Genomic DNA, 13454 nt, shown 5'->3' on the forward strand with positions numbered 1-13454 from the left:
CAACCTTTTGGGATTTCCCAAAGCAGAAAATCACCTCTCCACGGGTGTTACCAGGCCTGGGGTCTCTGCAGCTGAGCTTTACCTGCTTCACAAATCAGCAAGTTTTTCAGAGAAATCAATTCACTTGAGATTTCCACATAAATTTATAATAATTAGGAACTAATAGAAAATTTATTACAACTATTCCTTCTCATACTCCCAGAATGCTAAGACCTCCTCATTCTAGCTGGAAAAGTTTCTTTGACAAACAATGAACATATTTTTGCCAAAAAAGATGCAGACTATTTTGGCTGGAAAATAAAATTATCCAGACTCATGGCACAACACAACTAAACCAGTTGCTTACCTACCTGTCAAACAGAAAACACCTGCATTACACTGCACTAGCAGTGCCACAGTTTAGCTCTCCAGGGATTTTCAGCACAAATCCCTTCCCTCAAGAGATTGACTGAAGGCAAGATGGCAGCATGGACTTTGGCACTGACAAGTATCCTGTGTGATTCCCACAAATGAGAAACTTCACTAACACCAGAACTGAGCTGACCAAAGAGTCCTCTTCTACCACAAACCAAATTTCCCTTAACCTCTGTTTAATACTTTAAAGACCCAAAGAGCTGGTACCTTTTTGGCTTCTGCCAAGCTGTCTAGCTTTGGCCTTGGAGGAGGAGACTTGTCAAAGAAGAGGATATCTTCTCCTTCTGAGAAGCCTGTACCTAGCCTGGGCCTTTGAGGAGTTGACATTTTTGCAGCTTTGGGAAACTCTGCCCCGGGCACTGGGGAATGGAGGGAGGTTTGTCTGGAGGAGGATGGGAGAGCAGGAATGCTGGCTTTACCTGTGTTCTGGAGAAACCTTGTAAGACAAGAATAATTCATTAAATTAGAGACATAAATCACAGATAAAAAGGTTTAAGAAACCAATAGGAAGGGATGCAGACTAAGATTTTTTACTATTTGGCCTTTAATTGCTAAAAGAAACACACAGCAATTTTGGCATTCAGGAGAAGAAAACGAAACTGGTAAAGGACTCACTGGGTCACTGAAATCAAAAGTGACTTGAACAAGTCACCAGAAGGAGTGAATGACCAATTGTTTTCAAAGCTAAAATCAGAGAGAGACATCACACAAAGCTGAGAAGAAGTGAAAACAGAGCTATCCTTATGGATACAGTAACAGAACCTTCCTGTGAAATCCAGTGTGTCTTACCGCCTCTGAATCTCTTCAGATCGCTTTCTTCTGGCCTCCAGCAATTTCTGTTTCTGTTGCTTGATCAGGGCTGAAGCAGAGATAGACTGGAAATCTGCCCCTTGCTTCTTTTCAGCATCTGGGAAAAAATAATAAAGCAAAATAAAAAGCCACTTTGTTCAGAAGGAGGTAGAGTGATTTTAGGAGTGGGTCTTCCTTCAGGCAAAAGGACAATACCTGTTTTGGTCCAGTGTTTGCAGAGGTTTCGTGCTCCAAAAGTTGGCTGTGCCAGCAGTTCCCTGAATTCTTCAGAGCACTGCATGGGTCTCTTTGCTGCACCTGAGTGGAAGAGGCAGAAATACAACAGATTTGACCTGAGGAAGGGAAGCAGGCCTGGCTTTTGAGATGTAAACTTGTCTAGGTTGGAAGAAACCCTTGCAGGTCAGCTGACCACTTCTCAAAGCAAGACCAACCTTTACATTATATTTGGTTGCCCAAGGTCTTGTCATTTGTCACAGACATTTCTATCACTTCAGCAACTCAATCAGTTCCTCATCAGCCTTGGCTGTCTGTGTTACTTGCACCATTCCTGTTTTTAGGATGCTTGACAGTCCTGAAGGCTCCACACTTTATGGAACACTCCTGCAGAATTCAGAGCAGCTAAAAGCTGCTATGAACATGCTCTATGTTGGCTGAAATGGAGGCAACCAACAGATGGAACTGGAAGATGTAAATAAGACTAAGTGGCACCTAGAACACAGTTTGAATAATCTGTCACCTGCTGTCCAAAGAGCATAAAGAGTGTAATATTAAGAGCTTTACAGAAACAAAACAGAGGCAGGGGAGACTGATGACATCCCAGGGGCTACAAAAGGAACATGCTTTGACACAAAAGAAAAGCACTAGAAACAAGGTGGGTTCTCAGGAGGTGGCCTGCATTGCAGACCTGACTGATTTATACTTCGTATTCCTTAGAAGCTTTCAAGGTGGCAGAAGTAATTTATTTTAATCAAATAAAATAAATCCTCTGGTTCAAAGTTCTTAAAACTTCCAATTCCCATTAATCTGGCAAAGATCTTCTGTCACTGTCCAAAGACAGAACAGGAGACTTAATTTGGGGGCACTGATGAAAAAAAGATGCATGAAGCCACACAGTTGCTTATTACATTTGCCTTGAAACTGTGATCTCAAGAGGGAAGAGGAGTTTTGACCAACTGAGGAAGCAAATGACCCCTTCTGCAGCAAAGTGACTGCCAGGTTCAGTTAGTGACTAGAGGGCCCTGGGACACATCTACACATCAAGCTGGAAACATCTAAAGAGTGAAGAGACTACTTGAGCAATTGGGTACCAATTTTCTGCCTGGTTTCCTGGACAATTGCATCAGATCCTTTCACGACCAGGTTGGAGAGAGTGGTTTGAATCTTCCTTTTTGGCACAGCAGCTGCAGCACTAGAAAAAGGAAACAAATACAGAATATCAGAGTTTTCCCATGCTTAGAGCAAGGACAGAAGCCTGAATACTAGCCCAGTGCTACAGCAAAACTCCAGCCACCTAAAGGGCCAGCTGTCTGGTTTTTGGAAGGATGTGACTCTAAATCCAAATTCCAGCATAATGTTTAGGATCTCCTATTTCTCCCTTTGTTGAGATATGTATTTCCTTTGCATTACAGGAAAACTAAACATAGATCCAAGCTTTGCTTTGCTCACAGGTCGTTCCAGGGATGGAAAGGAGGTTGGAATTCCTTCATTACTGTGGAGTCAGACCAGGTATCAGAGGGCAGTGGTAAGGGAATAAAAGCTGTGTCCAAGCACAGGGCTGGATCCAGCTGCGACTCATCTTTCCACAGCTGTCTTCATGGGATTTGGATAAAGGACCTGGCCCCTATGAGATGCATACTGATCTTGGTCAGCCCTGTTTCCTCATTAACCCAGAGTGACAATGTATTATTTCAGCCAGGGAAGACATGAGGAAATACAGAAAACACTGACTCTGGGATTGAATGCAATAAGCCCTAAGAAAATACACTTCCAATCTCAGAGACTCAAATGCTTGGGATCTCATGATCTCAAAGTCCATTAATCTACTGAAACACAAAGCTGCCTGGCTTCACACCATAGTATTAATGTAGAGGTAAAAACAATCCTTACCACATCTTAGTACCAACTTTAAATTTTCCTGTCAAACAGCAGCTCTGTTACCCCATGTGGCCAGTAGGATTATGCCAAGTGTGGGGCTTTATTCCTGCTTGGTGAATGTAGTTAAGGCAAAGGCATTCTCTAAATGAATAGATTCCCTTAGACATAGCTTCAGGGTCCCTTGTATATGTAATTCTGGGAAATTCTGTTCAAAAGCAAGGGAAATAAATGGTTTATCTTACACTGAGGCTGCATATGCTGCTGAAGAGACTCCTCCATAGTAAAAGCCATCCTGACACAGCCTCTCCTTCAAAGTGGGATTTTTCCGAGCAGCTTTTCTGGGAATGCGGCCCCCAGAGAAGGTGGACTGCAGATCTGCTCGCTTCGAGCTGAGCTTCTTGTACTGGGACTGGATGTGGTACTGACAGTATTCACAGTCATTCTGAAAGGAAACAGGAGAGGCCTGTTACAGAACACCAGCAATTACAATTCCCTCCATTCCTCTCCCCCACATGCATCCTTGTATGGCTAAAATGAAGTAACATCTCTACTGTGGTACTCCAGCATTTGATCAACGAAGCAAAAATATGCCCACACTTGAGCAACAAAAAACAAAGCTAAAATTGCCTGTACTAATCACTAGAAGCAACCCTGTGCATCAAGGAATTTTAAGGTATTCCTTGAAGTCAGCTCATTTCCCACCCAGGACATCTTGCCCAGATTCTGTATTGCTCACTCAGTTTTATGTACTGTCTGCACATTAGCCTCCTCCCAGAGTGGGTCTGCAATCACAGACTTGATTGGCTACAAGTACCTCCTGTGTTTTTCTTCTTCCCAGTTCTTAATTCCTTCATTTTTTCTCCTCCTTCTGATACCCTACTATCTTCAACCCTTCTGACTCAGACAAGGTTCCTTTCAGCTATCACAGCATCACCATAGCCATGAAGTAACATAATCCACAAATCCTTTAAACTAGTACAAGTCAGTAATGTCCTAAAAGGATCCCAAAACTTTTTTTCTCTCATTTCCAATGCCCCACATTCAGGTGTAAGTACTCTAACAGCTTGCAGGTATGCTGGACAAGGGAGCTTACTGAGTTAAAACCATTCCAAAAAACAGCCATTCCCCAAAAAAAATCTCATGTTGTTTTTCTCTGAATGAGTTTTCTAGTGCAGTGCATGGAAGCTTGCAATGGAGCAAAGGAGAGTGAAAGGCTGTGGCCTCATGGGTCAATACCATCTCCTTTCACTGCAGCACCAACCTGGCATTTAGGGAAATCCCCTGCACAGTGACAGCACAGAAACAGCTCCTCTGAGTTTCATTTCTCACTTTCTCCACCCACTTTAGTTAGTTGCAAATCAAGATCCAGAAGTACAAGTAAAAAAGTCAGAGTATCAGTACAAAATCAGCAGCCAGATTTTCACCAACAGCTTAGGAATGCCCTGATTACTGAGATACAGACCAGGTTCACAATCTGTGCACAAGGATCACCATTCTTCTTCCTGGCTTTGCAGGTGCCCAAATCCAGAGCTTCTCCCATGAGGAGGATCTTCTGGGGATGGTCAATGGACAAACACACCTAGACAGAAAACAGAACACTCCTGGTCAGACCTCTTTCTAGATGTCACTGGTTTGTCTCTGATCTGGTTCAGTACCTCTGGTACTAACAATGTAGTCTTAAAATGCAGGCCTAGCTTAAGAAAGCCAAGTGAAAGACATTTCAGTTCTATGCTCAGAGCCTCAGGAAACCAAACAACAGCTAAAGCAATTCTAATTTGCAGTAAATGGTCCTGTACAGCTCCTTGGCTCTGATACCATCATTAACCTCCACATCCAGCAAGGGATGGGAGGAATGCTGTACCAGGGCTCTCTGTCCTTCTCCAAATGTCTTGGTCCAATCAAAACTGAGTCCTGTGCAAGAATTGTCTGCTTCACACCCCCAAATACACCAGGGACTGTGTCTGTAGCCAAGGAACAATTTCAGAAGTCAGTTTTAATGTAGTAATAAATGTGAACATTTCAGCTAGGAGGAGCCATTCTTGACAGTTAAATGCAGCCCTCCTATTAAATCTGGTGTGCCTTTCTGCTCACCAACGGGACTATCTACTGCTTATTCATGCTAATTTAAGCAATTATATAGCTTAAAAGACAATTAATGAGAGCCTTAATTTTTCTATTTGGAGAATTTAACACACAGAACACTACATGATCAGCTACTAGTCTGAAATCCCCCTTGACAGAAGTAACTGGAAATGGGTTCCATTCCAGTGCAATTAAAAATATATTAATTTATTAGCAAAATGAAGCCATCTTAAATGTTCTGCATTTATAAATAATCAATTAAACAAGTGAACTACTATGTATCAGCTGACATATATTTACATAATACATGGTTTGTTTAATAAATCAAATATTGCTGCCTCTCTGTTGTGATTTTTGAACCAGAAACATTTTGAAGTCATATCTCATGCTTCAATTAGAAGAGAGAAATGTATTTCTCCACCTTTTTCAGCTTTGAGAGACCTCTAGGCTGAAATAGGTGTTACACTGAAATAGTTGAATAAACTGAAATGAAAATACACACTCTATATTTGTGGAAGAGCCAACTGCAACTGAGAGCAGATTTAAAACTGGTATAAACTCTGGGTTTAAGTGTTTAATATGAGTTTTTAAAGATCAGTCTCCCAGGAGGCCAGGAGCAGATACACACCATGCAACTGCCTGAATGCAATTCAAACTGTTGGGCAGACTGCTGCAATTTAAACATGAAGATGTGCTATAAAGTGAAATCTCAGCCAAATATGAAAAGGTTCAGTGATAGGTTTTTATCTACAGCTGAATGAAAAACCCTCTCACCTCATCTGAGCCTTCTTTAGGTTTCATGGGGTTGGCATTGAGCAGGCCAATGACTGTGCCTTGGTCAGTCTTCCAGTGCTCCTTGTGGACTTCACCGAAGAGGAAGAGCGAGACGCACTCGTTGAGGTTCCGCAGGTCGTTCAGCCGCCAGATGCTGAAGGTCCTGCCCTGGAACAGACACCCCCTTTCCTCTCAGCTTTGCTGCACACACTGACTGCCTCCCCACTGGCTGTTTCTTTTCAAGAGCTACTCTGACGTTCCCCCTCCCAAGGTTTTCATGATTTAGAAAAGCACAATTTGCAATCACAGTAGGGCTTAGGTACAGTATCTCCAGCCATCCACGATGCCAGTTCTGGGGTTCCTAAAGGCCAAAACAGCAAATACTTCTGCTACTGCCCTACCAACCCTTCTGATATCAAAGCTGGGCAGCACACTTGTTTGTTGAATAAAGAGGTTTCTACCCCACTGAACATGCAAAACCATGGCATATCCAGATCTGTTTCATCAGTGACTTTCTACAGGACACAAACAACACTGGATGAAACCAGACAAGCCCAGATCTTTACTACAGAAGTTTTCCATTAACTACATTGTGGAAACCCAGGGCACCAGGAATATTCCTCTGTCTGCTCTGGGGTGCCCTGACCCTCAGGGGAGCACTGACTTTGACCCTCATCCATGGAGAAAGTTTCCTAGACTTCAAGACTAGAACCCACAAAAGTGTGAAATAGATTATAGAGAGCAGTGTAGGTGTATCACTTGATGAGAAATTTAGGTTTTGGGATTTTTAGTATGTTGTGGATAGAAGCAAGATGGAGAGCACAGGGTGTTGTCCTAGGTTTCTTCTTCATGCTTCTTCCTTCTTCATGGGTTTGGGTGGCATTTTGGGTGGCAGTTTGGGCAGGAAAGTCCCCATTGCAGCTCTTTGGGATCAGTTATTGGGTTAAAAGGGAAAATAATCTGGGTGCCAGTTCTTAATTGGATAGTTTAATCTTAAAAGACCGTGGAACAAGAGATTGTTGGCCATTTTGTGCCTTCTAATGAAAAGCTGCTGAACTCACAGTAGTGAGAGTTTTACTGATAAGAAATAATAAACAGCTGAGTCCCAACATGAACTGCCATCTCAAGTACCTTCAATCCAGACCCAGAGAAACCCACAACTGGGACCCCCACACTTCATGAAGTTGGCTGATTAAGTTCAAGATCTAAGGAAGTTTCTCAGCAAAGACCACCAGCATTTCACTTGAACTGAGCAAGGGATACAGTGATGTTACTTACATTATTTGCACTCTGAGGAGTGACCTTCTTCACTATGACTCCAAATGTTACCCAGTCTATTTCCTCCAGATTTTCAGTAGCAAGTTTGTTCTTCAGCTGAGACAGTCGGATGAGCTTCCTGTTAGCCATTTTCCTGTCCATTTCGGCTGAAGACACCCGGGGTTTTCTAGATCCAGTAAAAGCAGGTAAAAGACAACACATCCATTGGCACAAATGGACAACCAAAAAGAACCAGCACTTCCCTGGGGAGACTACATCTTCCTGCAAAACACCTCTGTGCCTTGCTTCACCCTGAGGTCACGTGAAATAAAACCCCCCATATCAGAAAGCTACTCAGCCCCAAGCCTACATTAACTCAGCTCATTTCAGACTAACCAAGAATGGCTGACTGAGCTGGGAATACAGCTCGTTCTGGTGAGGACACTGTGAGGATTCAGAGTCCTCTTGTGGCCACACTGAGTACAGGGATGGTGAGTGGCTCCTGAGGCTCCCAGGTGCAGCAAAACCTGGCTCAACTGGAGCTCAGCTGGGCTTTGCACATGGCCACTGCTTTCCTGCTCTGCCACTGAGGATATCCCAGGGAAGGCAGTGCTAATGAAATTAGAGCTTTTCTGTTAGAAAAGAGCAGAGGTGAAAACAGAAACATGCTACTGAGCCAAAAGTCACTGTTACATGATTACTGATCAACCAGCCAGTGCTATGGCTTCGTGTTACATCCCTTCATGATAAGTGACTAATCTGACATGGTTAAACCACCTACATACATTTTGTTTTCTTTGCCTTTACTGGAGGGGATGGCCCCAGACGGGGCTCAGAGCTGGGCTGCTGACCTTAATCTCAGTCCTGAGAAGGTTTCCACAGACACTGGCTGTGTGGCTGTGCTGGAGCATGCAGGCACATGAGGAGTCTTCTCCCTGGTCACCTTACTGGGGGTGTTCCCTGCGGCAGACTTGAGAGGCTGGAACGCCAGACTGAGGACTTGCCGTGGAGGAGGAATCTTGTTCTCTTTAGCAGAAGAAAAAAGGCAGAGCTCCCATTACAAAGAATACAATAATTAATTTAATAATTAATAATTAATTAACAAGCTCTCTGCCACTGTGACCAGATCACTCCTGGTGCAGTGAGTAGTGTAACACTGTCCTGGATGTGTCCACACCACTGCTGGGAAATATCAGCTTTCAACAGCAGCTCAGTGGCTTTAGTAAAAGGCAGACTGGGAATGGTACCTGCTGAGGATGCTTTTGATTTCTGCCTTCCTTGCTTGGCTGGTGGTAAAGGATTGCCCAGCTGGGCTGAGAAGCATGGTGACTCTTGCAGCTTCTGAACTTTCCTTTCCTTTAAGGGTGGACAGGGAGATTTACCTGGCCAAGGGAACAGAAAACTATGAGACCTTGCAATCTGGACTAGGCTCTAAGCACTGCTCCAAAATGTGTAATTCCTGAAAAACAAGTCCAAGTCTGTGCCCTACGTGGAAACCTTTCAGCCAAGTTGTCAGCTGAAATGCAACAGCTGAAAAAGTGACAAAGACTCTTCCCCATGACAACTTAAGACTTTGGATGTCACTGCAACCTCAGAGCTGTGGAAAGTAGAAACATTCCCTGTTTTGCAATCTTTCCATGAAGGTTCATTACTACATCTAGCACACTCTAGCAACAAGCACAGCTGCATATACTGGGTGTACCAACATCTGCCAGTAAGAAGAGACACCTCCAGAAGAGTCTGGAGCACTTTATCATGAATCCTGTCCAATGTAGAATTAACCCATGATCCAGAGACCAAAACTGATTTCATCTGTAGCTGTAAGAAACAACCTGTGTGGGAACACACCAGATCACCACTCCTCCTTGCTACTTAGTGCCTGCTTCAGGATTATTTTAAGTCCTGCCTATAAACTCACATGGGTAAGCCAATAAATCATAAATCCATTTAATTAGTTTCATTACCAGGGGTTTTCTTCTCAGGGCCTGAACTGGATTCTTGCCCAAGTGCAGTTTTCTGCAACTGCTCCTGTAACGTCTTCATCTGTTCTTGCAATTTTCTCAGCTCAGCTAGGAAAGAAAGGAGAAGAAAAAGGATAATAATGAAGACAGCAGGAAGCCATTGCACACAGGGATTTATGAGATCCCTGGAAATCTGGCAGTTTTACTGCATCGTGGAAACTTAAATGAAGACTTGAGTCTCAATGCAGATTTCCTTGATTCTACATAGTGAAGGCAAACTTTTCTATACAGCCTGGAGCTGGGTCCTCTAATAAAAATATTTTACTTAATTGTGGTGTTCCCATGTTGAATAAAACTTTTCTGATCACCATGAGACAATTTAAATGGCTGATGATTGCACTCCTTAGCATTAAGAAGTACTTCCTTCTATAATCAAATACACAGCCTGGACACAGGAAAGCTGTGGCCAGCTCTGCTTCCACACTGCTGGGGCAGAACCTCCTGTCAATAATCCTGGGTGGGAAGGGACTGGTGTGCTGGTGAAAGATGCCAGGATGATATGTGATGCCCTGAAGACTGAGGAAACATTGCTCTTCATCAGACAAGGCACAGGTACATAGGCAACCTTCCCTATGCTACTCAGCACAGCTCTGTTAGTCTCCCTGGCTTACTTAAATCCTCTCTCTTTCTTTTGGGAAAACAGGTTTGGTGAGTTTGGCCACTGGATCCTGAAAACTGAATTTAGAAACTTTCACAAGGCCTTTCAGTATTTCCTCTCCAGCCATCATCAAGAAGAGGCAGGCCATGCCTCCTGCCCTCTAGCTCTCTAGAGACAGAATATATCAAACAAAACAGATCAAAGATGCTGTTGCAGAAACCTTGCAGTTCTTCATTGGTTTTCTCCTTTGCTTGACTGGGAGCTGAAGTGGGGACAGCTTTCTCTGCCTCCTCCTCTTCCACCAGGTCCTCTACATCTCCAAACAGCGCAGCCAAGTTCTCCTTCTGCTCATCAATCGTGCTGTCCTCAGCATCAGCCTCCTCAGTGTAGGATGCATCATCTTCTGCATCAAAGAGCTCATCGTACTCATCTGGTTCTCCATCTTCATCCTCTGGAGCATCTTCCTCCTCAGGAGAATTCCCCTCCTCAGTTGCTTCATTTTCTTCCAGAAGAGAAGCCAGCAGATCCAAGTCATCATCAGCTAAGGCAAAAATCAAACTCAGAGTTATTTCTGTCGAGTTAAAGAAAAGCTGCTAAGGAATAAACATCCAAGACACCTTGATTACAAGCTAACGACAACTGAAACTAAATCAGAGCAGCAAGTAGCATTTTAAAAAATATACATTTCAGGTTTAACTAAAGGCATCTAGAGCAGCTTCTGGCTGTGAGGCCAGATGGAAATGTAGTTGCAGTTGCTCTCAGCTCGTGGCACAGGCTGGCAATCAGCAGAAAACTTGCCAGCTACTCAGCACTGGCTTTTCCTCCTCTGCAGTTCCTCAAACAGCAGCTGCTGTTACACAGAAAAGCCTGGAACCTGTAAACATGTAGCCAACAGAGACACTGATGTGGCTTTTGCCAAAGGAAAGGGGAAGAGGGATGTGCCAGGCAGGCAACAAAGCATCTCATAGGATACAGTGTGCTCCTGGAAAAACGAGGAGAACAAAGAAATAGGGACAAAGATGGAGAAGAGATAAGTACAGAGAGAGGAATGTGACAAAGCAGAAATGAAAATCTGAGCAAGCCAAGAAACTGATTTAGCCTTTGCTGCTGAGGAAAACACCAAACCAGGGAAGGCAAACAGCAGCCTCACAGGAAAGTGACAATAAAGAAAGCAAGAGGCAACCTCAAAGGACTCAGCAAATAAACTCAGGGGAGTGTAAATTCCTTTGCTAAAAGCCTCACCAGGTTTTCTGAATACTTGAACTTATTAGCTAACAGGCTGATAAGAAGAAAAGTTTCCCACTGAACAGAACAGAATTTTCTCCCTTACCGTCCATAGTTTCAGCAGGATTTCTTCAAGAGCTCCTCAAGGCAAAAATATTCTGTTACGGGAAGAACAAAAGTGATACTGTTAAAGTACATATAACTTATATAGAAATATATATTATTATTGTGTTCAGGGTCCTTGTTTGACAATCTTCCAGCCTGGTTTTGTTTAGAGCCACAGATGAGAACTCCACTCAATTTAAAACCCTCACATACATTTTCTACATCAAAACTCTGACCCATGTTTAACCCGCTGCAGTGTAAGGACACTATTTTTATAAAAAAAGCCCAGTACAGACAAAGAATTTAAGAAATGCCTACTACATTCTCATAGTAATAACCAATTCTACCTCACCTGATTACACTGAGTATACCATAATTACAACTAGCATTTAACTATAGTTATTAAAGTCTAACAGTTGTTATTCTCAAAAGTGCACATTCTGCTTTTCTCACAGCTTCTCCATAGGTCCGTGAAAAAATAAATCAGCACGGCCGGACACGAATGGGCCAGGGAAGCTTGGACAAGAAAGATGGGATATCCACTGAGGCCAAATGAGTCAAAAACCCTAACTCCAACTGTGCTTACAGATCTTCCTGCTACAGAATCTTTTGTTTCGCCCACTTTTGATAGTTTACTCTGGTTCCAAAATATTCATTTTCAGCAACACTGCTTAACCCGCACGAGCAGGGAAGGCCGGTGACCACCGCGCACCCCGCGCTTTTTCCCCTCACAGTTCCCCTCTCGCTCGGCCGCCTCCCTCACCCAGGAGAACCCCGACCTCCTGCGGGGCTCCCTCCTCCGAGGCTCCCCGACCCTCCGTACCCCGGGAAGGCTCCGTGGGCCTCGGGGTCGCTCCGTGTGCCCGGGATGGCTCCGCTCCCCCCGCTCTCCCGCTCCCCTCACACACCCCGCTCACCGCCGCGCGCGCCTCCAGTACCCGCCAGAATTCGGAGCGGCCCCGCCCCTTCCCGCGCATGCGCACTCACGCCATCTTTAGTGCTGGCAACAGCGGCGCTGCCGGCGCCATCTTGGCTGTGGGCGGGCGGAGGGGAAGGGGCGGGCGCTCGCTGAGGGGAGGGAGGTGGCGGCGTGGGGATCACAGAATCGATGGGATTGGAAAAGTCCTATCGAGTCCATCCTGTAACAGATCACCACCTGTCAAATAGATCACGGCACTCTCTGCCACGTCCGGACTTTCCTTAAACATTTGCAGGGACGGTCACTCCAATGTGGAACCATCCTTTCTGTGAAGATATTGCTCCCACTGTCCAACCTAAACCTCCCCTGGTGCAGCTTGAGGCCATGTCCTCTTATCGTGTTACCTGGAAGAGGAGCCCGACCCCCACCTGGCTACACCCTGCTGTCAGGGAGGTGCAGAGAGTGAACAGGTCCCTGCCGAGCCTCCTTTTCTCCAGGCTGAGCCCCCTCAGCTGCTCCTCCTCAACCTTGTGCTCCAGCCCCTTCCCCAGCTCCACTGCCCTTCTCTGGACACTCTCCAGCACCTCAATGCCCTTCCTGACCTGAACCGGGCATAGGATTCGAGTTGTGGCCACACCAATGTCCACAACAGAGGGAAGAATCACAGCCCTGCTCCTGCTGGAGGACATTATTCCTGATCCAGGCTCTGGGTAAGCCCATTTGGCTGCAGATTTGCCCGTGTCTGGGCAGAGTGGCCTCAGGAGGGGTCACAGAAGGTGCCATCCTCATCTGGAGAACCTAAACAATGTCAACACTTCTTTTACACCACCAAATTCAATCCTTGTTATTGTCACATGCAGTGGACAACATTTTGTAGTTTGGTCAGTTTTTCTTTGGTAGAACTGTAATTCTGTGAAAAATGTACAAGCTCATTGCTGGACTGCAGCAAGTAATGACAGCAAAAAATAATCTTCCCAGTAACATGAACAGGTTTCAGTGTATCGTGGCTTTATTCTTTGCAGTTCCTTGCCCCTCCTGATTTGTACTATTAGACCTGTTCTTTTATCTTTCTGTGAAGACCTATTTCACTTAATGCCCATGTTTTCCTCTTAGCACTTCTGTGCTAACATCCCCTCTCTCTGAAACCTCGTCAGAT

The 13454-nt window shown here is 44.6% G+C and overlaps 2 protein-coding genes across 2 annotated transcripts in view; one reads left to right on the plus strand and one right to left on the minus strand.

The window, feature by feature from the left end:
* PHYH (phytanoyl-CoA 2-hydroxylase) overlaps nucleotides 1-5739 on the plus strand; it is a 24627-nt gene extending 18888 nt beyond the window's left edge. The window contains exon 10 of the mRNA XM_071424087.1: nucleotides 4833-5739. The gene's annotated coding sequence lies outside the window, so the exon portion shown is untranslated. The remainder of the gene's footprint in view (nucleotides 1-4832) is intronic.
* Nucleotides 1-11661, minus strand: part of MCM10 (minichromosome maintenance 10 replication initiation factor) — a 17179-nt gene extending 5518 nt beyond the window's left edge. Inside the window, exons 1-13 of the mRNA XM_071424089.1 lie at nucleotides 11381-11661; nucleotides 10271-10591; nucleotides 9396-9500; nucleotides 8679-8813; nucleotides 8283-8457; nucleotides 7453-7618; nucleotides 6175-6342; nucleotides 4781-4897; nucleotides 3561-3760; nucleotides 2532-2632; nucleotides 1420-1521; nucleotides 1204-1321; nucleotides 622-850 (exon numbers count right to left, since the gene is read on the minus strand). Coding sequence (XP_071280190.1) covers nucleotides 622-850; nucleotides 1204-1321; nucleotides 1420-1521; nucleotides 2532-2632; nucleotides 3561-3760; nucleotides 4781-4897; nucleotides 6175-6342; nucleotides 7453-7618; nucleotides 8283-8457; nucleotides 8679-8813; nucleotides 9396-9500; nucleotides 10271-10591; nucleotides 11381-11387 — 1944 coding nt within the window. The 5' untranslated portion in view covers nucleotides 11388-11661. The remainder of the gene's footprint in view (nucleotides 1-621; nucleotides 851-1203; nucleotides 1322-1419; nucleotides 1522-2531; nucleotides 2633-3560; nucleotides 3761-4780; nucleotides 4898-6174; nucleotides 6343-7452; nucleotides 7619-8282; nucleotides 8458-8678; nucleotides 8814-9395; nucleotides 9501-10270; nucleotides 10592-11380) is intronic.
* Nucleotides 11662-13454: the final 1793 nt, after the last annotated feature.

This window comes from Agelaius tricolor, unplaced genomic scaffold (genome assembly GCF_023055355.1).
Source record: "Agelaius tricolor isolate 1412-34295 unplaced genomic scaffold, bAgeTri1.0.p SCAF_3, whole genome shotgun sequence".
Classification (NCBI taxonomy): Eukaryota; Metazoa; Chordata; class Aves; order Passeriformes; family Icteridae; genus Agelaius; species Agelaius tricolor.